Source organism: Bacillus rossius, chromosome 3 (assembly GCF_032445375.1).
Source record: "Bacillus rossius redtenbacheri isolate Brsri chromosome 3, Brsri_v3, whole genome shotgun sequence".
Taxonomy (NCBI): domain Eukaryota; kingdom Metazoa; phylum Arthropoda; class Insecta; order Phasmatodea; family Bacillidae; genus Bacillus; species Bacillus rossius.
The window spans coordinates 106,581,101-106,604,228 of record NC_086332.1 but is presented as its reverse complement, the minus strand read 5'-3'; the positions used below and the strand labels follow the sequence as shown (position 1 = coordinate 106,604,228).

Here is a 23,128-nt window from a genome sequence, read left to right as displayed (position 1 = left end):
CCTCAACAAAAATGCTTTTCTTGCATAAAAATTGCACTACTACTTTTCAAACTTGATTTTAATATAAAATGTATGATGATTATGCAGTAAAAAATGGTATATTTTATGCTTTCATAATTATGAAGTTCATAAAAATTTGTTCAAAATTAAGAGAAAATGTACTGTCCTGCTGTAGAAGAATGTAAGGATCACGTTGCCCAGTCTGTTGCCACAGTAAAGTTTTTCAACAAATCATTTATATTTCTTAAATGATTTGCACATAAGTTCAGAAAGAAAAAAAATTGAAAAAGAATTTTGCTTGTAATGAAATTATTTTTGAGCTTAATGTCTCGTCAACACTTATGTCGTAATGGACAATTTTTTTACTTGTATACGACTGAGGAGAGAAAATAATCTTTATTGCCTTGTACGGCGCAATACTGTTAATAGAGCTTTCTGCGCAGGTTGAAATGTAACTGTCAATTTCCATTAGGCAGAATTTGTTTGTTTAAATGTCTATTGATTTAATATTTATTTATTCATTCTTCAGGGTGGCCTCCTGACAGGGAATATCATTAAAACCTTGAATTAGCAAGGAAATATTTTCTTGTCAGGAAAACCGTGATAAACTTTTGAATTTTTTAATCTCATCAGGAATTTTACCATTACAATTCATTCTTACATATATTTATCCTACAGCCAGAATTAAAGTGATTTTTAGTGAATATATTAAAAAAAAATGTCTGGCCAAGTAGGGAGGTACTTTTACTACTCAAAATATATAATGTGCATATTGCTATGTTTGAATAGTTCTCTATTAGTCTAGGAAATGAATTCTAAAAAAAAATGGGGTGTAGAGAGAAATAGAAGGAACACAATTATTAACTTTGGGACTTTGTTTGGAATTGTTAGAAAGTAAACTTAATAAAAGTCCCCACTCCTAGGAGGTGAGCAGGAGGCAGGTGGCACACAATAGTTCCCTTTTTTTGGTTTTCACTTTTATCTTGAAACCTATGGATCCTAGCGAAAAGACAAAATTAAAGTTGAAAAAATTATCCCAAATTTGTTCCATTCACGTTATCACTATCCCAAGTAGTTTCTGAGATATCTGTGCTCAAAAGTCACTAATTTTGAAGGGGGGAAAAAAACAATATTTTGCCTCACATTTTTTGCCTTATTTGACTACATAACTTTTTTGTTTATTCTAAGAATAAGTCATTCGAAAAAAAGTTGTAGTGCATAAAATTTCCTTCAAGAATATGCATTTACTATCCTGTCTGTAACAGGTCAATCATTAGAGGAATTTTAACATATTTGTGTAAATTCAGAGATTTTGCAGGAAAACTTAACTTCTGTATTTTTCATTACTCCACTGCTCTAAATCTGTATAAAAGCCAATACATACATTTTATATGTATTATATAGTTTTGAGGGCTGATCGCGCATTGCCGGTGATTTCGAGATGTTAACTATGGGCGCCACCACGTGGAAGGGCACGTGGACCCGGCGGAGTCTCTCACTCAGGGCGTGACGTAGCCCAAGTGGGGACGAGTTACCAGCCCTTTCTATCCTAGCTACCCAGACCTGGCCCGCTCTAGGCGTCGGGCACGCCACACTCCTAGACTCACTCACCACGTGATTAAATAAGTACTCACTTTATATTTATTCTCCAGATTTAATTTCACTAACACGTCTCTCTACACGCCCGTTACACGTTACACATTACACGGTTAAAAAAGCCTGAGGCACGAATCGGTTTAGGTGAGGGCATGGTCCACACACGTGGCCATGCTGCAAAGTATACTTAGTACACGGTGATGAAAAAACTCGACTGAGACAATTAATTAATTAAACAGCCCGCTGGCCGAGAGCTGCCCCGAGGATGACGAGCGAAAGAGATTCAGAAATACTTAACGAGACAGAATTACTTGGTCAGTGCAGAACAAAGGTTGAAGTCCCCGGGGTGCTGGCGCGTCTGCTCTCGGTCAGTGATGAAGATCGACTGGGCTGAGCTCATCGCTCGCAGGTGGCAACATGGCGCCCTTCGCGCCAACACAATTACCGTTACTGTATTCTACGACTCCGTGCCCCGGCGAAAGTTGAGTAAATTACAGATAAACATTAAAAATATATAAAAATTACTGACAATGGAAAGTTTGTTACTATTTACTTATTTAATGATAATTTATATAAAAGCATTCCTATCCTCGTCCAAGTCCGTGCCTGTTCGGGTCCGCCCGGGCAACGTCTATAGTTATTTAAGGTAACTTATTTAAATTAAAGAAAACACAAGTAAACTGCACAGCACTGGGGCGAAGATGGATGAAAACAACAAAAAGGCTTACAATTAATATTAACATAGCAATTTTAGGGATCGCCGCACTGCTTCTAAGCGCCCTCTTGCCGGGCTAGACACACACGCACACACGCACGCACGAGCGGGAGGTTTGAATATAGATGGTGGTTGGGCGGTGTCGTATCGGGCTCAAAGGGGCCGCAGGCCCGGACGACGTCAATTGCCCCCTCCGAAAGTAGGCCGATATGACAGCGCCGTTTGACAGATGGTTGGGGGGCGTTGCCTGTACTGTTTACGTCGCGCACTCCCACGTGGCAATGTTGATGTTTACATTTGTACGGACAGGTGGCAATGTTGACATGGCGGACGGACAAGCAATGTTTACACGATGGAAGGGCGAGCAATGTTTACATGATGGCGGCGAGCAATGTTTACAAAATGACAGTTGAGGAATGTTTACACTATGGGGGACGATACACACGGACAGAATGGGCGCTGACTAACTAACCTTGTGGGTGGTGACCCACCAGTTGTCCCGAGCCCCAAATCTGCGTCAGCTGCGGCTGCGGCGGCTGCTGCGTGTGATAGCGTGGCGGTGGCCAGGGCGCCGGCCGGCAGGGGCGGCGGCGGCCAAGGTCAGGCGGCTCGTGGCAGGCGGGCAGCAAGCGCGGGCGGCGCTCGGCACGGCCCGGCTCAGCCTCGCCGACAGGCGGGCGCTTCGCGGCCCGTCGTGACAGACGGGTGACAGGTGTCGAAGTCCGGGTGGTGGTCACGTTCGGTGGTGGGACGGTCGGGCGTCCCGGCGTCGTGGCGTCGACCTGCATCGCGACAGGCGGATGTAGGGAGCTCAGGCGACTCTTCACGGTGCGGCGTCCCAATGTTGCCAACTTGCGACATTTGGGTGGCGTCTCGTGCGGTAGGGCACTTGACCGGTGTTCCGGTACTGCGGCGATCGGCGTCGGAATCGGGCGTCGTGGCGCCTCGGTCGATTCTGGCGTCGTGTCAGGTGGGCATGTAGGCGGCGTCAGCGTCGGCGTCGCGCGCGTCCGTCTCTTTCGGTCCGGTTCATCCGTCTGTGCCTCGAAGCCAGGCGGGCACAGAGGAGCAAATCCAGGCGGCGGGGCGGCGCTCAGGCGTCTCGGCGTCATGGCCCTGGACATCGTGTCGCAAAGCGTCCTGTTTGCGACTGCGCACTCTGGTAGCGGTGACGACGGCCGGATGACGTCGAAGCCAGGTGGTGGCGACAAGGTGACACGAAGCGTCGATGCGGGTTTCGCCGGAAATGACCTTGGTGGCGTCGGGACAGCGGTTCGGTGCGGTGGCGAGGTCATTCCGGCGTCGGGAGGTGTCTCCGACACGAAGCGGGTGCTGGACGGCGTATCAGACTGCGGCGGGACGGTCGTTGTCGGGCGTCGCTCGGTTGGCTTCGGCGAGTCAGGCGTCATCATAGTAGGGATGAGTGGCGTCAGGTCGGCGAAACGAGTTCTTGCTGGCGATGATGCGTTTGGACCAGCGTCGGGAGACGTCAGGTCGACGAGAGGTGCCGAGGTTGGCGGCTCCAGGACAGGAGGTGGCGGAAGCGGAATTGTCGGCGTCGGGACGGCGAGCGTCGGCGTCGGGATAAGTGGCGTCGGGTCGACGAAACGCAGTGTGGCAGGCGGCGGCGGGATCGGACTTGTGTCGGGAGACGTCAAGTCGATGAGCGTCGGCACGGCGGGCGTCGGGACGGCGGGCGTCGGCGTCGGGACGACGGGCGTGGGCGTCAGGACGACGGGCGTCTTTGTCAGAGCGGTAGGCGTCGGTAACGTAACACGTGGCGGTGCGGGTGACGTCAGGACGTACCTTCGTGGTGCTGGGGTCGGCGTCGTGCGTGAGGAGTCGGCTTGGTGCGGCGGTGACGTTCCAGCAACGGGCGGCGTCCTTGGCACGGGCTGCGTCGGCGAGTCGAGCAGCGTCTTTTCCGGCGTGGTTGGCGTCGGCGTGAGCGGAGTCGTTTTCGGCGTGGTTGGCGTCGGCGTGAGCGGCGTCTTTTTCGGCGTGAGTGGTGTCGGCGTGATCGGAGTCGGTGTCGGCGTGAGCGGCGTCGGCGTTTCGGGAAGCGTCGAGGCGTGTCGTGGAGGATTTTCCAGCGTCTCTGCCTCGTACTGCGCCTGGGTGGCTAGGTAGGCAGTGCACCGTGCGCACGTGAAGGTAAAAAACTTGCGCAGTACGGTCCATTCACGTTCGCCGATACAGCCACGATGCCACAGGCCGGCACATTCCTGGCAGCGGTATCCCTCGCTACTACCTCCGGGACACGACCTAGCTCCACATTTCGTCACGCCGTGTATGCGGTACTCCGTACAGTAGCCACACTCGTATCCGGCGGCGGTCCTGCCATGCAAGTCCCAACTCGGGCGGGGAAAGTAACACCCGATACACTCGTCCGGATACGGATACATGTCTACGCACGTGGTACTCTGCACACGAACAGTCCTCACGAACACATCAGCACTGTGTTACTTACTGCGCTCGGAGTCCGTTGTTTGTGCGCGGATTCCTGGAAGCGTGCGCTTGGCTGATCACGTGGCCGGCGCGCCAGAGTCCCGCTATGCGCTCCGCGCGAACAATAGTTCCGGCGCGAACTTTAGTTCCGCGCGCTCCGCGTAACAACCGCCTATCTCACACGCTCGTACAGGTCTGGTTTTCGCGGAAGATGTAACTCGCCCCACGCTCTTGGGCGCCATTTGAGGGCTGATCGCGCATTGCCGGTGATTTCGAGATGTTAACTATGGGCGCCACCACGTGGAAGGGCACGTGGACCCGGCGGAGTCTCTCACTCAGGGCGTGACGTAGCCCAAGTGGGGACGAGTTACCAGCCCTTTCTATCCTAGCTACCCAGACCTGGCCCGCTCTAGGCGTCGGGCACGCCACACTCCTAGACTCACTCACCACGTGATTAAATAAGTACTCACTTTATATTTATTCTCCAGATTTAATTTCACTAACACGTCTCTCTACACGCCCGTTACACGTTACACATTACACGGTTAAAAAAGCCTGAGGCACGAATCGGTTTAGGTGAGGGCATGGTCCACACACGTGGCCATGCTGCAAAGTATACTTAGTACACGGTGATGAAAAAACTCGACTGAGACAATTAATTAATTAAACAGCCCGCTGGCCGAGAGCTGCCCCGAGGATGACGAGCGAAAGAGATTCAGAAATACTTAACGAGACAGAATTACTTGGTCAGTGCAGAACAAAGGTTGAAGTCCCCGGGGTGCTGGCGCGTCTGCTCTCGGTCAGTGATGAAGATCGACTGGGCTGAGCTCATCGCTCGCAGGTGGCAACATGGCGCCCTTCGCGCCAACACAATTACCGTTACTGTATTCTACGACTCCGTGCCCCGGCGAAAGTTGAGTAAATTACAGATAAACATTAAAAATATATAAAAATTACTGACAATGGAAAGTTTGTTACTATTTACTTATTTAATGATAATTTATATAAAAGCATTCCTATCCTCGTCCAAGTCCGTGCCTGTTCGGGTCCGCCCGGGCAACGTCTATAGTTATTTAAGGTAACTTATTTAAATTAAAGAAAACACAAGTAAACTGCACAGCACTGGGGCGAAGATGGATGAAAACAACAAAAAGGCTTACAATTAATATTAACATAGCAATTTTAGGGATCGCCGCACTGCTTCTAAGCGCCCTCTTGCCGGGCTAGACACACACGCACACACGCACGCACGAGCGGGAGGTTTGAATATAGATGGTGGTTGGGCGGTGTCGTATCGGGCTCAAAGGGGCCGCAGGCCCGGACGACGTCAGTATTTTTGAGGTGCATATGTGGTTCATCAAAAGTAATGTTGTTTGGTGTCATTGAAAGCTATTTTTGGCACCCAGAATCTAATGAAATCACTTCAAGAGCTCCATCTCTCACCCTTACCGAAATAAAATTTCTATATAGTATGAAAACAACCTGACAATACTCAAAATTGGCAATATATCGAGGATTGCTGAACTTTATTGTTATTTAGAAGCCATTATAATCATCTACATAGACAATAATACTTGGTATATAATATACAGGATGTATCAAAATTCATGTTACAACGCTTGAGGGTAGAAAGCTCTTATTATTTGCAACAATTTTTGCCAATAAATATGTTGCCGGAAACGCGTAGTTAAGCCCCTTTAGCCCCAGAAAGAGTCAGCGTAGGCAACCCGTTGGGCTTTGTGCGAGACAAACGATGCTGTGGTGAATTATGTGTTTACGATGCCGGGCAGCGCTCGAGAGGACTGTAAGATGTCAAATGGTGACCCCCGCCCCTTTTTACTTCCGTTGGTGGCGCCCTCACCTCTTTTCTTCCGTTCGTGCCGTGTCATAGCACTGCGCAGCATGACATTGCAGTGTCGCAGTGTGTTTTGATATCACTGGTGGTCTGTCGTTGACTGTTCTCTCATACAAGCAAACTCGTGGTGTCATTTCTTTCGCTGTGGTTCTGAAAAGGGCGACGTTTTAGTGGAGCTCAATGGTGTACAATTTTAGTGAGTATACTGACATGCTGCTTGTTTACGAGGAATCTAGACAAAATGGACGAGCTGCCCATCGTCTGTACGAAGAACGATATCCGGGTCGTAGGATTCCAGCTCACACCATGTTTGCAAGACTTACTCAGCGAATGCGTGATACTGGTACATGTGCCATCACAAGACCAAATGCTGGTGCTCCACGCAGGGTTCGTACTCCCAGTTTTGAAGCAGATGTACTTCAGAGATTTGAGGAGAGTCCGGATACAAGCACAAGGGCAGAAGGTTCCGATATGGACGCTGACAAAATGGCTGTTTGGCGAGTTCTTCATGAGCAACTCTTGTACCCATACCACCTTCAAAAAGTGCAACACATGGGTCCGGCGTACTATCCTCTTCGCATGACCTTTTCTCGTTGGTACATTCGAAGAGTATTGAGGAACCCCGAGTTAGTGGTTTTATTCAGCAATGAAGCCAAGTTCACTCAAGACACTATTCTCAATTCGCACAACAGTCATTTTTGGAATGATGTCAATCCGCATGCAACGTGTGTTACAGCTCGCCAGGAACGTTTTCAGTTAATGTGTGGGCCGGTATTGTTGACGGCGTACTCATCGGGCCTTTTTTCTTCCGCCACGACTTACCGGTGCCGGATACCTCCACTTCCTTCAGAACAAACTACCAGGTCTTCTTGAAGAGGTTCCATTTCATGTCCGACGTGTGATGTGGTACCAACATGACGGGGCACCACCTCATTTTTCCCTGCAAGTGCGAGAGTATTTAAACCAAACATTTCCCAACCGATGGATTGGACGAGCGGGCCCTGTCGCATGGCCGCCAAGGTCACCGGACCTAACCCTGTTAGATTTCTTTCTGTGGGGTTACGTAAAAAGGCTTATCTACGCTACGCCAGTAGAAACAGTAGAAGAGCTTACACAGCGAATCATTGAAGCGTTCAAAATCATAAGGTCGACTCCACACATGCTCCAGCGTATCCGTGAAAACATGATTCGCCGTTGCCACCTTTGTGTCACTCAAGGTGGTCATGTTTTTGAGCCGTTGCTTTAGGCTGTCACGTTAAAACGTATGCAACAATTTCAATGTTGTGAAACAAAGCCGAAGCTGTGATTGATTTCAGAGTGAAATTTAAATCTGTGCCACGATTAAAAAGGTTATTTCTCTACTTGAACGCCCGCACATCCACAACATAACACTCTACAACGGGTTGCCAACGCTGACTCTTTCTGGGGCTACAGGGGCTTAACTACACTTTTCTGGCAACATGTTTATTGGCAAAAATGGTGGCAAATAATAAGAGCTTTCTACCCTCAAGCGTTGTAACATGAATTTTGATACACCCTGTATAATGTACAGTCAATATATGATATCTATTAACTTACATTTGCTCCACAAAGACATTTGGGTAGGGTGATTCTGGAGTAAATAACAATTTGTTTATAATGTTATTTTTATGAACACATAACTAATAAATGTTTTTGTTAAATTATATTGCATTTCATTTCAGTTTTATAATTCAGCATTATAATTATACAATTGTTATCAATTCCTGGCCCTCTTGATATGCGAGGGTTCTTGCTCGTTATGGGAACTTAGTTTGGGGTGTGTTCTATTTAGTTTCTTCTTCATTAGTTGAGAATGGAGATAAATCTTCAAGGATGACTTGCAGAGGATTAATGTCAAGTTCTTCATCCATTATTCAATGAGGGTGAGGTGAGGAAATGGACAGTTATTTCTCTACAAAGAGCTTAATCCAACTATCATAGATGTACGTGTGACATACTTTGACATTGTTATGGATGGAGGACTTCTTCTCCACAAAGTGATTTGGCAGTAAGGGTCCATGATATCTGCCATTTGAGATAAGTATGCTAATTTCGTGAACAGTCACAATCGTTGAAGGAGTTGCACTGTAATGTTTGATGGGTACATGAGCTGATCATCAAGTACCAAGGTCACTGAGCAGCAAAGGCAGTACAGCCTCAGCAAGTCAGCCAGTATACATTTCAATCAAGAGTCATTCATAACTGTGAAGCAGGAAGACTTCCTATCAAAAATCTACAACAAAAGTTGGCTGTTTAACATGCTGAAGGTCACATGGAATCAGAACTCTTTTTAGCACTGAACGATGCAGATGTCCGCATTGTAAACAAGGCTGTGGAGTTGTCACTTACCACCACTGTTGCTGTTATTGGTGAGGATATCGACCTAATAGTCTTGTTAATGGCCTAAACATCTGGTGTCCAGGACATAATTTTCTTCGACGCAGGATGTGGAAACACAAGACCTTAATTGTTTTATACCCAGGAGCTTCAGACCCAGGGGCGGTGAGACATTATTTCTACACGCCTTCACTGGGCGCGATACTTCCTCAGCAGCCTTCGAAAGAGTAAGCTGAGATTTATCAAACTCTATCCAGGGAGCTGCGACAGTTTTCTCAGATCCTTCCTCAACCAAGGAATATATAGCAGAAGATAGGAAAAAATTATTTTGAGGTGGTACAGGGCTTCATCTAAAGAGAAATCTTAAAATTCTTACTGTTACCAACCCTTTGTTAAATCGGTAGCCAATATCGAACCGGACATCCACCAACTGAGGAGGCAGCAAAACAACATTCTCTGAGGACATATCACCAAATCCAGACATGGTTGGGACATGAGCTGCCTCCTCAGATGTATGTGTGGGAGCTAACCACCAACAAATTTCTAGCCCCAATGCACCGGACGAAATATTAAAAATTATTTTTTGTCAGTGCCAAATGGATTGTGCCACCACCAAATACGGATACAGAAAGGCATCTCTAAAGTGTTTCCCTGCCTGCGAATACTGCCAGGGAAACTGTCTTAATGGGGGCCTTCCTTCTTGGTCAATGAAGATGAAGAACTTGACATCAATCCTCTGAAAGTCATCCTCGAAGATTTATCTCCTTTCTCAATGGATGAAGAAGAAAACGAAACATAACCCACTCCAAAACTAAGTTCCCATAACGAGCCAGGATCCTCGCGTATCAAGAGAGTCAAGAATTGATAACAATTGTATAGTTATAATTAGGGATGGGAAAGTCGATCCGTCGATTCTTCGATACCCCGATTTTTTGATACATAATCGATAATCGAGGATCGGCGAAAATCACCGATTATTAAAATTCTGCAGGATGTAGACGTAAAGTGCTGCCTAGCAGCGGTTCATCGCTGTCGTTGCAGTAATTTTAGTCAGTTTTACAACTAAATAAATAACCATAAACGATATAATAAATAATAAATGAAATATAACATAGCTTACCACAGCTCAGTTGCCACAATCCCGTAAGCGGGAACGGAGGTTGGCGATTTCGTACTGTGCATTTAGGGTTATTTATTTATTAACGCAGTGTTATCGTATAAAGAAATTGTAGCCCAACTTTTACTTGCTGAATACACCCACATTGGTAGCCATGTGCACAAAATTTCAAGATTCTACTGAGAAGTGTGCCACGTTTTCTACGTTTCTAGTATATTTATTCACTTGCGTTGTTGCATATTTATTTTCGTCAATGATTTTTTTTGTTAACCAGCATTTGTCTATACATGAACTTTCACAGGTTTGCCAACTTCCGGTACAGATCTTATTCTCAATTACTTAACGATATAATGCAAGAATAATGTGGCCATAGCCCGTAACATTTTACGAGTTACGTATTTTCCGTAATTTATTTAATAACAGTAAACATTAAATCACCAGTTAATTACGCAACTTAAACATAAAATTTCAATGGACGTTTTTGAAACACGTTTTCATTCCAGTAAGTTACCAGTACGGCAACTGTAGAAATTTTCTTACATGCTTTTGTTTCCAGTGATGCTTCTTTGTTTGAATGTTGGGTAATGTTAGCGCAATACGAATAGTAAAATAACATTTTTATTTACGTGATGTCTAGTGAAGTGTGGAAATACTTTGTCATCGACCGACAAAATTCTGGCTACGCAATATGTCAAATCTGTAAATGTACAATCTCACGTGGCGGTAAATCTAAAACTACAACAAACATGAAAAAACATCTCGAAAACAAGCATGGGAGTTACGTTCATGAGACGAAGAAACAAAGGCTACATTCATCGGAATTGAGCGAGATTGAAGAAAATGAAATAGATGATAGTTCAGCACAAAATTGTTCTTCAGAGACAACCTTGCCATTGTCATCAAATTCAGATGTTAGGCCTACTGCTACTGATTCATCGAGAGGCAGCGGTTCAGTGTCCCCGAGGCATGCTGAGAAAGTTGGCCAAACGAATATTTCATCAAGAACACCAAACCAGTATAGGCTAACTCCTAAAAGTCAATACCAGCCTACATTACAATCATTTATTGATAAAACTGCACAATTCAAGTCCACTGATCCTCGTGCAAAATCAATAACTCAGCACATAGGTAGAATGATGTGCTTAGACAATCGTCCTTTTAGCATGGTTGAAGACAGAGGATTCACAGAATTTGTCAAATTCCTTGAGCCTAGGTATGTTTTGCCCAGCAGAAAACATTTTTCAAATACTGTTGTACCACACATGTACCAAGAATGTAGGGAAAATGTGAACAAAAAGTTGGACGAAGCTGAACATGTGAGTCTTACAACAGATATGTGGACTTCAACAGCCAATGACGATTATCTTGGTCTAACTGTGCATTTTGTTGATTCCAATTTTGTCTTGCAACACCTCAACATTGGGGTTATTCCCTTTCCTGAATTATCTCACACAGGGAACAATTTGTGCAATTTTATCACAGAAACACTTGAAGAATGGAAGCTGCAATCTAAAGTTGTTGCCATTGTAAGAGACAATGCCAGGAACATAACTGCTGGCCTAGAATCATCCGAATATGAACATCTGCCATGCCTAGCACATACCCTGCAGCTTGTTGTAAAGGAAGGGCTACTGAACAACAAGAATGTAAATAATCTGATTGCCAACGGTCGTCGCATAGTTGGCCATTTCAAACATTCTTGTAAGGCGACAAAAGAGTTAAAGAAGGCTCAAGCCACGCTGAAAATGAAAAAACATAAACTTATCCAGGATGAACCAACGCGTTGGAATTCATCTCTCCATATGCTACAGCGCTTACTTGAGCAAAAACAGTCTGTTTCTTTAGCATCAGCAACTCTGCAGTTACCTGTGACTTTTTCATCAGCAGAATGGAACCTGATGACAAATGTAGTAAACCTTTTAAGTATTTTCAACCATGCAACATTGGCTGTAAGTACTCAGTGTGTGACAGCCTCAGAAGTCATACCTATAATCAACAGTTCTACTGAAGAGCTAAGGAAACCAGCACCTACTGGATCAGGTGTACAGGGCATCAAAAATGATATGCTTGCTGCCATAACTTTGAAGTATTCTGATGTTGAAGAGAATATGTTGTACGCAGTTGCAACATTACTGGACCCACGATTTAAACACCATGTTTTTGTGCAGGACGGTAATGTCACAAAAGCGAAAGTTTTTTTGATTGAAGAAGCAAGAAAAACTATCTGTTTGAAACAACCTGAAACTGAGGTAAGTTAGGTGCTAATTTCCTTGTAATTCATTAAGTGTATTCTTATTTGTCTACTTCTGCTGTTTTATGTTGACACATTTGTTTGTTCATTTTTAATTTTTAATTTTGAAAATTTTGTTGCTTTTCTCTCAGTCTGTGCCGCAAACATCCAGCCAAGCAATGGAAAGCCATGGTATGTGGACATTTTACTCAAACATAATGAAGACTGCCCCAAGTGTAAGCCACATCGCATCAGTTGAAGATGAGATTAATGTTTACTTGGAAGAACCTATTCAAAATTCAAGTACCAACGTTTTCCAGTATTGGAAAGAAAATACCAAGTACCCATGTTTAAAAAAACTGTCAAAGAAATTTCTTTGCATTCCACCTTCAACTGTACATTCCGAGCGATTATTCAGCACTGCAGGACTGATTGTTGATCAGAAACGGAACCGTTTAGATCCTGAACGAGTCAAAATGTTGGTTTTTTTAAATAAGAATTTGTGATCTAATAAGAATTTAGGATCTAATAAGACTTTGTGATCTAATAAGATGCTTTGCCAGTTTTCATTTATTATTTTAAGAACTTTCAATTTTATTTTGTCAAAAGTGTTGTTTTTATGATATTTCACTATGTTGTCATTTATTTCAAAGGTATAAAGATTGAATTTGGTAGTTTCTGGTTTTTTACAATATTTTTAATAATCACAACTTTTTGTGGCTATTTAAAGTTTGATTGATAAATGTTAATGATTGTACATTTAGTAATTAATATACTATTTATTAAATTGTATTCCAATGAAATTGTTAGTATTTTGATGACTTTACGACAATTCACTTTTTATTAGTACTACTGACCTATTACTAAATTACGTATTCTCTTTTCAAAATTACATATTCAACTGGATTAAACATAATCCACATAAAAAATAATGCTTGCCCTACACATTACACATTACAGAATAGTAATTTCAATTTCTTTATTTCAAGTAATGTAAAGTTTTGTTTTATGTGTTAAATTTAATAGTATTTATTTATTATTTTGAAAAATGCTTTTTTAGTGTATTCAATAAGTATGTTTACTGATTCCATTGTAACTTATACTTCAATCCCGAAAATGAGAATCTATAACTTAACCTAATTGATTGGAATCGATAATCGATAAGAATCGATGATCGCAACAAGACTCGATAATCGGTATCGAATCGAAAATTTTGAAAATTTCCCATCCCTAGTTATAATACAATCTGTAAATATATTCTGAAATGAATGCAACATAGTTTAACAAAAACGTTTATGAGTTAATGTGTTGATAAAAAACATTATTCTATACAAATTGTTGTTGACTCCAGAATCACCCTACCCAAATGTCTTTGTGGAGCGAATGTAAGTTAATATATATCATATATTGACTGTACATTATATATTATATACATTGAATACCAAGTATTATTGTTTATATATATGGTTTTAATCTACTATATAAAAATAAGTTGGGTTTTCCTTCCTGACGCTATAACTCCAGAACGCACGAACCGATTTCCACGGTTTTGCAGTCGTTGGAAAGGTCTCGGGATCCGTGAGGTTTATAGCAAAGAAAATTCAGGAAAAATTCAGGACAAACCAACATTTTAAGTAGATGGCGCCGGCAAAATACCACTCACTGACTCACTCATCACGAGATCTCTAAAACTATACACCCGATTGACTTGAAATTTAGCATAGTTACTCATTTTGTGAACTAAGAACGGATTCTGTGGAAATCCGATCCCAAGGGGAGTTTCGGGGGCGTAATATATCAAAATTTCCAGTTTTTTGTAGGAAATCACCATGGCAACGGCTGTTGCTATGTTGATGCTTCATTCGTCTCTATGGCAACGACTATTTATTGTTAGTGCAGTCCTCATCACCGTTGAAATTTTGCGGGTACTTTAAATATCAAAAATTGCCCTTTTTTTTAAGTATATATATTTTACAGATTTGTAACTTCACAGTAATGTTCCTTATGTTACACAGGATGACATTTTCCGAAATTAGATCCCATGGGTGGTTAAAACAAGGCAACAGTGGGTACTTTGTGTGCATGAGAACAGGATTTTGCATTGTTCATGCCTTCTGCATCTCCATGGCAACGGGCATCGCGCGGCAGTGGCGTACCCATAAGGAGGGGCATGTAGAATGAGCGGTGCAAGAGTGATCTGCCTGTAGACTGCCGTAGCGAAGTACGGGTACATCAGTTGTACCTTGCGTGCACGAGTCGGGAAACCATCGGTGCTATTCATTTTCTCTCCGGTACATTATACAGCATTGTAATACATTTTCACTGAATTTTTTTTATTTACCATTACCGTAAATGGGAGGTGTGGCTTAATTTTTTTCAATTGGTATAACCGTGCGAAGCCGGGTCGGGCAGCTAGTGGCTCCTAAATAACAATAAAGTTAAGCAATCCTCAATATATTGCCAATTTTGTAGACATCTGCGAGCAGGGTTTTTATAAGTCAAGTCGATTTCGAGTCGAGTTCTAGGCAAAAACTCACGAGTCCGAGTCGAGTCGAGCGAGTAGCATTTTTCACATATTAATTCAAAATCAGTGTACAAAAAAAATATATTTTTTTTTGTAACAGTAAAACCCTATTAAAAAAATTCCTACTTAAGAATATTTTCTGCATAATGGTAAAAAAATTAGAACTGGCACTGTAAACAATAATACAATTTTAGAAATTTACACTTTTAATAAAAAATTTCCTGTTAATGAGTCTAACTCTAAATTTCTTGGTAACCTTGAGAATTATATTAACAGGGATTTACAGTATGTTACAGAAATTTACCTAGTGAATTTGTGAAACTGCATTTAATTATAAATAACTTACAAACAAACTGTGGTTACAATAGAGTTTTTACACAAGAAAAAATTTTCAATCAGTTTATTTCAATTTAAAACGAGGGAAGATTTTTACAAAATTATTTTAACAACTTTGGTTAGATAAAAGTCTCTCATGCAAAAAAATTAGTTGTTCCACATGTTGTGGCAAGAGATTCTCTCTCTTTGAAGTAACTGTATTTCCTGCAGAAGAAAACAGTCTCTCGCTTGCTACTTGTGTAGCAGGAATCCCCAAGTACTTTTTTGCCACTGGTGCAAGTAAATGGAATTTTGATTCATTTTGGCACCACCATGCCAATGGATTTTCTGAGTGGGGAATAGTGCCCTCCCTGAAAAAAGTCCTGATCTGAAGATCTCTCTCAATGCTCTGCACTTCTACAAAAAAAAATCACAATAATTAGTTCAGTTTAGAAAAAAATAAAACTGAAAAAAAAAAAATAAAACAATTAATAGAAATAACTCACCAGGTGTTGTAGATTGCTGTCCTTTCATTTCTTCAAAAACAGACCAGATATTGCTACTATCACTGCTGCTTGTAGGTACACTTGATTTACTTTCATTAGTAACACTTTGTGAGGGCTGCATATTACAACTTTTCATTTCTAGGGCTTCTTTACTTATTTCATGCATTCCTAAGTCTTTTTCATACTTGCCAAGAAGAACGGCCTTGAATCTAGGATCAAGCATCATGGCGGTCCTATACACTTTATTCTTTTTGTATTCCGGGAATCTCGACCAAACACACTGCTTCAGTTGTTTTGCAAACAACACAGCTGAACCAGCTGCACTTGCATCAATGTGTTTCTTTAAAACACTATCGATTCCAATCAAAACTGGAATCACCATGGGTAATGTTGGAAGTCTGTCTACACGCATTTCTTTAGTGGCATCATAGATTGGCTGAAGCACTTGCACCATACCTTCTGCCATCTTCCAATCCTTGGCCGACAGTCCATCCCTACCATTTTCTACCAAATCAGCCATGACAGGTTGCTTCTGCTCTAGCAACCTTGAAAGCATCAGATATTCACTGTTCCATCTGGTGTCGACCATCTGAATCAGTTCATGAACTGGAAAACCTGCTTGTTTTTGTTTGGAGTGCAGCCTTTCCCTAGCCACATTGCTATGACTGTAATACGTCACTATATTTCTGGCAGAAGCAAGCAAATCAATGATACCGAGACCTTTCTTTGCATCACTGATGGCAAGTTGAAGCAAATGAGCAAAACACTGTATGTGTTCATACCCAGAAAGTGAAACAGCATTCACTATGTTTCTTGCATTATCAGAGACAACATATATAGGGACAGTCACCTCAGCAAGGCCCCACGTGTGAAGAAGTTCTGTCAGTTTTGAACTAATGGCCTCTCCAGTATGATTTCCCGGAAAATGTGAAATGCTTAACACATGTTTTTTGAGCTGAAAGTTGTTTGTATGTAGTGAGAATTCAGGGATATATATCTTCTCCACTCCGAGAGGTCCACATATCAGTTGTGAAGGTCAAAGAAAATATGCTCCCTTCAATGTCAGTCACCAATTCATCTTTAAGGATCTTTGATTGCTCATCAAACAATGCTGGGATTACAGACCTTGAAAATGTAGTTGCTGATGGCAGGTTGTACCGCGGCTCCATGGTTTCACACAGTTGTTTGAAACCGTAATCTTCAACTATTGTGTAGGGCTGGAAATCTGTTGCCATCATTTTTCCTATACACATTGTGATTTCTTTTGCTCGGGCATGATCCCGAGGGAACGTTGCTGGCTTCTGGAATGCTTCACCAAGGGTCGTTTGCTTGAAATTGTCATTTATTTTTCGTTTCAGTGAAGGTGTTCTTGTTGAATGTTCTTCCTTTAGTTTCTTGTAGAGGTTAAGTTCATTAGAATGCTTCTCTAAATGACGAATCAGACTTGTTTTGGAACAAGTTGGAGTCTTCAGAGATTTGAAACATGTTTTGCACACTGCATCACAACTGCCATGCTTGTTGTAAAAGTTCCAAATTATTGACTTTCCTGAAAATTGCGAAGAATGAGATGATGTGGCATCCATCTCAACACTCAAAACGTATTACTTTCACAACATAAAACCTGATTTTTGAAAACTTCTTTATGATTCTGCTCGCAAAAATATCCACGCCTAATTGCATTTAATTACACACAAATCCCGGTAGTGATCAGTTTTCAACTTCTGAAAAATAAATATATATATTGACTAGCTGCAGTACCCGGCTTTGCCCGGGCTGAACACCGGGTGATATATAGTCCGCGAGTTACAGCAAAATGGATAGCGATATGTCCAGTGTGGTGGACATTAAGAAATGACACATTATTACTGTTTGTGTATCTGTGACCTATGGTTTTCTGTTTACCCATGGCGATCGGTTGAAAGGTTTAGAAGTTGATACGCTACAGCGCCATCTAGCGGCGAGTTAAAAAAAATTGGTTAGCATAAAAACCTTCTCCATGATAAAAACACTTCAATGTGCCAACTTTCATGGCGATCGGTAAAACGGTGTAAGAGTTTATCGACGTCATCCATGCCAACATCCAATTATATATATTCTTATATTTAGAAATTTTAGGGCTTTCACTTTTGCGGAAAGTGGATGTTCAGGACCTCGAATGGTTTGGAACACTCCATCTCGAAAGAATAGATATTTGAAATTCCTGAAATTGTCGAAATTTTGGGGCTTTGTTCCCAGAGGGGGGCGGGGGGTTCGAGGACCCTGAATGGCTCGAAAACACTTAAAATCGAAAGAGATAGATTTTTCAAATTTTTTAAACTTTCGAAATTTTGGGGCTTTAAGCACCTGGGGGGGAGGGGGTGATGTTGAAAACCCCGAATGGCTCGGAAACACTCCAAATCGAAAGAGATATAAAGGAATTTAAGAATGTAGGCATTTACTGTATACTCATATCTACCATAATAACAATATTGACAAATAGAAAGCTTATTACCTACCTATGAATAATTATCTAAATAAATTAATAAATAACTGTATGTTTAAGAATTTACGTACATACATAATATTAAACTTCAAACTATGCACACCAAAAAAAACTAAGGATGTTTGTGAAACTATTTTTTATTTGTCATAATATTTAAAACATTTGTAGGATTTGTTTATATGTAAAACTGTATTGGCAATATTCCGCTTATCCAAAGGAGTATAGAAATTAAAATGAGATATCACTCCCTGTACACACCACAAATCTTTGAATTAAGTAAAAAAAAATATATAGTCCAAAATGAAACAAAAAGTATAAATAAGAACTAATTTGACAAAAAAATTTATACAACTGGAATGACAATGTTAACATCCACCTGAAATTTAATAGAAGTAGGTAGGTAAGAATATATATATAAAAAATTAAATGAAATTAAAACATACATAAATAAAATTATCTCACACTCAACCAAACATAATGTTTAATATGAAATAAAGGAAGATGGCAATTACACGTAACTATTCTAATTAATAAAAAAATCAACTTTCCTGAAATAGTAAAATTCAAATTTTTCAACAATATATTACATAATTGATAAATAATTCTGGTCTTCGGTCTCAGCAGCCCTGAGACTCTTGACGCTTAGCAGATAAATTATAAACACTAAACCAAACTCCTTGCAAATAAGTAGGTACTGTAAAAAAAATAACAATATTAACAAATATAAAATATTAGTAGGTCCTACCAACCTATGAATAAATTTCGAAGAAATTTATAAGTTTAAGAATTTATGTACCTACATAATATTAAACTTGAAACTATCAACACAATAAAAATCTAAGAATGTTAGTGAAACTATTTTTTTATTTTTCATAATAACTAAATACGTATGTTTCCAAAATGAAACAAAGTATAAATAATGACCAATTTGACAAAAACAATTGTACAACTCGAATGACATTGAAAACATACATGTGAAATTTAAAAGAATTATGAGTGCCCTAGGTAGGGAGAATAATTATATATAGAAGAAATTAAATAAAAAAATGGGTGCGTGTACTTAGGTACGCGCATGAGAAGTTATACTTCTTTGGCATCATTAAAAAATAGTTTTTAATTGCATGCAAAAATATTGCGTGGAGTCCCTCCGCGCGGAAGAAGTGAAACTTCGTAATGTGGAAATGAAAATAGGAAGGGGTAGAAATTGATTTTTAATGAAATAATGTATCAAATCAAACTAAAAAAATAAAGGAAATAAATTTGTAACGATTCATAGATTGATCTTCAGAGAGAGAGAGACACCTATTGAATGTCTATAAAACTAACTTTCTTATGAGAGCAGATTTTCATGAAATAAATCATGAAATCATTCAACGATAAAAGCTGTTTATTTAATTAAGCGGACGGGTTCGCCCCAAGGAGATAATTGACGTGGCGAGACCTCATGGACATAGAGAAATGACACACACTCACTATTTATGTGTCTATGAAACATGATTTTTTTCTGCAATTTAAAAAACGGTATTGAAAATTGAAACAAATATGGCGACACTACAAACTGTCAAAATCTTTATTTTTTTCTTACTCTCTACTTAGTTCCTTACAATAGCAAAACATAACGTAATGGCTTGAAAGCTATTGCTCGGCAGACATAGAGGATTGACACTTACAGTTTGTATATCTATGACACACATTACATAAAATTAAGATATATTTTTTTAACACGTTTAAAATTTATTTTTTTAGACAAAAGATAGCCTATGTCCATCCCCAAGATATAATCTATCTCCTTGCCAAATGTCATTACGATCCGTTCAGCCGGGAAAAGGTAACAAACAAACAGACAAACAGACAGACAGACAGACAGAGTTACTTTAGCATTTATAATATTAGTAAGGATTGATTACATGATTAGGTAGTAATGGAGATATTCCAAACAATGACCAAAATGTAATGTTTTTAATTGTAATCATTGGAAACAACTATCACAACGTCAATAATTATTATTAGGTTTGCTATTGTAGTACATTATTTTGGTTTTTACAAACAAAACAAATAAATAGTTAGAAAGAAAATATTGAATAAATCCGTACAAGTTGGTACATTGAAGTTTGTTACTCCTAGTCACGTGGTCGATATATCGATGTATCGAACTTGTCAACAGAAACGTATCTGACTTGGCTTGGCCTATACTGAGTTAAGCATCACAAGATAAAATAATAAACATGTTTATCAAATAGTATTTGCGGAGTATCAATAATTAAAAATTCAAATTCAAATGTTTAGGATGCTGCTTTGCCTAAAAATTTACAAACGTTTCCGTTTCAATATTTGCAAATTCACAGCCGCCAACTGCCTTTCCAAAATTTTCTATTGATGTAAACCGACCATCTCCGAACATGCACGAAGACGGCACACTTTTACGGGAACTTGGTTATGTTGCTTTAGAATTTATTTGACTATTTTATGTAAAAACAACATTTGCAACTCATTTCATGCAAGTTACATTAACGTTTTAAGGGGAGATATATTAAACTGAACTTAATTTTCGCATTCAAGTCACACACGTTTTGGTTCATAGCTGTATTGTTTACCGTGACACGTGGCTAACGAAAATAAAAGACTAGGTTGTTTACAATGCCAAATGAAGCATTATAATAAATAAACGTCACACTATTCACTTTAAACTTTTGTTTCGTCGAAACGTTTCTGATTGTACGTTATTAAATGCAGCTCTGTTACCGTAAAATGAGGGAAATGCTTCCGCATAAAGCGGGAAAGTGATACATTAATGCTATGCGAAAAATTACAGAAGTAAAAAAAAATTAATCACGGAAATTCGTTAATCCCGGGTACGTGAAAATGAGGTGTTAATGTATACGGTAGATCATGTTACATTATAAAGTAAAGGATAATAGTGTTGTAAGACTTTTATTCCGATATGAGAGTCGTTTTTTTTTTCAAGAAAAGCTCGCTCAAATTTCGAGTTTTTGAAAAGCCATGAGCTCGAGTTCGAGTATTACTAAAAAAACTCGACTCGAAACTCGAATTTCGAGTACTCGCAGGTGTCTACAATTTTGAGTATTGTCAGGTTGTTTTCATTATATATAGTCATTTTATTTCGGTAATGGTGAGAGATGGAGCTCTTAAAGTGATTTCATTAGATTCTGGGTGCCAAAAATAGCATTCAATGACATCAAACAAAATTACTTTTGATGAACCACTTATGCACCTCAAAATATACTATATAATACATATAAAATGTTTGTATTGGCTTTTATACAGATTAAGATCAGTGGAGTAATGAAAAACACAGAAGTTAAGTTTTCCTGCAAAATCTCTGAATTTACACAAATATGTTAAAATTCCTTTAATGTTTGAACTGTTAACGATAGGATAGTAAAATATATATTCTTGAAGGAAATGTTATGCTCTTAAACTTCTTTTTATGTTTCTTATTCGGAGAATCAACAAAAAATTTAGTTAGTCAAATCAGGTAAAAAATGTGAGATAATTTTTTTTTTCCAAAATTAGTGACTTTCTTAGAAACTATGTGCAAATAAATGTTGTGGAACATTTTTTCAGCCTTAATTTTATATTGAATTGTCTGTTTGATATGATCCATAGTTTTCAAGATAACAGCGGAGAAAATAAATAAATAAAAGGGGGTACCTTATACGTGCCCTAACAAGTCCAAACAAAGTCCCAAAGTCAAAACTTGTGTTCCTTCCATTTCCCTCTACAACCTTTCTTTGACTGGACTGTATAAAGAATTTAAGGTGATCAGCAAACAAAAATATTAGGAAGAATATTATTTGTTTGTTAATAATTATTATTTTAATGTGCAAACTGTTTTCATCCCTTACTGAAGGAATTTTAGTAGTGCCTTTATGGTTTGCTGTGTTATTTATACCAATGCTGTCTTTTCGTAAAATTCAGCTTTTGATTGCTACTGTCATAGTTCAAACAACAAACAATAGCTACTAAATTATGTTAAGTAGATACATTTTTATCACAGAAGTAATATAGTCGTACAGGAATACTTTCTATTTTATCCAATATTAAATGGTTGCTATTCAATATCAAGTGGTTATTTTGGTGTCAGTTCTGATGTAACAAACACATTTAGCTACATTACATATATTTTTATTAATGTTGTAATGTTTTATAAATTTTCTTAGAAAAACCTTAAAAATTTGAGAAAATACCAGGAATTATCTTTTTCCCATACAGTGGCTACCTAGTCTTTTGCTTTCATATATTTTTGAATTATTTCATAAAAAATTAAAATTTCTGAAAACTTGTCTTGTTTGAATAATATCATAAACAGCATTATTTGTCTGAATCATTAAAAACATACGTTTTAAATATGCAAATGTCATTTTTCAATACCACAATGCAGGGGAGATGGCCGTATGTGGGGGGAAGGAAGGAAACAAGAGCCACATGCACGAAAAGGCTAACAGTATCTCTTAGCGGGTGACATACATGAAGTGATGGCAGCGGAAACTTTTGAATGTTAGGAGGGGTAGTGCGCAATTAGTTTATAGATCTGCATTTTATGCATAAAGTTCAGGCGTAAGTACTAATGTTTTACAAGTAAACTTAATAAAGTGAATTATTTTTTAGCATGTTGGCAATATTGTGTTTCATCTAAAAATGTTAAACACAAATTTCTTATTAAAGTAACATCTTGTTTCAGGTAATTTGGCATAATGCTATTAAAATGATTTGCTCAAATATTTAGTAATATTATTTTTATAATTTTGTTTTCCTTAATTCCAAACTTAATTTTGTGATTGTTAAATGAAATTATACAACCTTTATGAAAAATTTAATAGAAATTCCTGGAAATAATTTGGTGAAAGTTGATTAAATTTCTTAAATTTTTTCATGATATTGTTAGTTTACTTTTTGTCATTTATCAATGGGTGTTTGTCAGCAGAAAAAAATGGGTGTGTGTACTTAGTATACGTGTTAGA

General features: G+C 39.6%; 2 protein-coding genes across 10 annotated transcripts in view; both read left to right on the top strand.

The window, feature by feature from the left end:
- Positions 1-23,128, top strand: part of LOC134531113 (transcriptional regulator ATRX homolog) — a 258,967-nt gene that overhangs the window by 197,962 nt on the left and 37,877 nt on the right. The gene's annotated exons all lie outside the window — the stretch shown is intronic.
- Positions 10,446-13,547, top strand: LOC134531115 (zinc finger BED domain-containing protein 4-like). The gene is made up of 2 exons (XM_063366681.1): positions 10,446-12,338; positions 12,472-13,547. Exons 1-2 carry the CDS (start codon positions 10,719-10,721, stop codon positions 12,823-12,825), a joined length of 1,974 nt encoding a protein of 657 aa, XP_063222751.1. The 5' UTR covers positions 10,446-10,718; the 3' UTR covers positions 12,826-13,547.

Coding starts and splice junctions, on each gene's coding strand:
- LOC134531115 (XM_063366681.1), top strand. CDS start 10,719: ATGTCTAGTGAAGTGTGGAAATACTTTGTCATCGACCGACAAAATTCT. Junction 12,339..12,471: donor TGAAACAACCTGAAACTGAG/GTAAGTTAGGTG, acceptor CTTTTCTCTCAG/TCTGTGCCGCAAACATCCAG.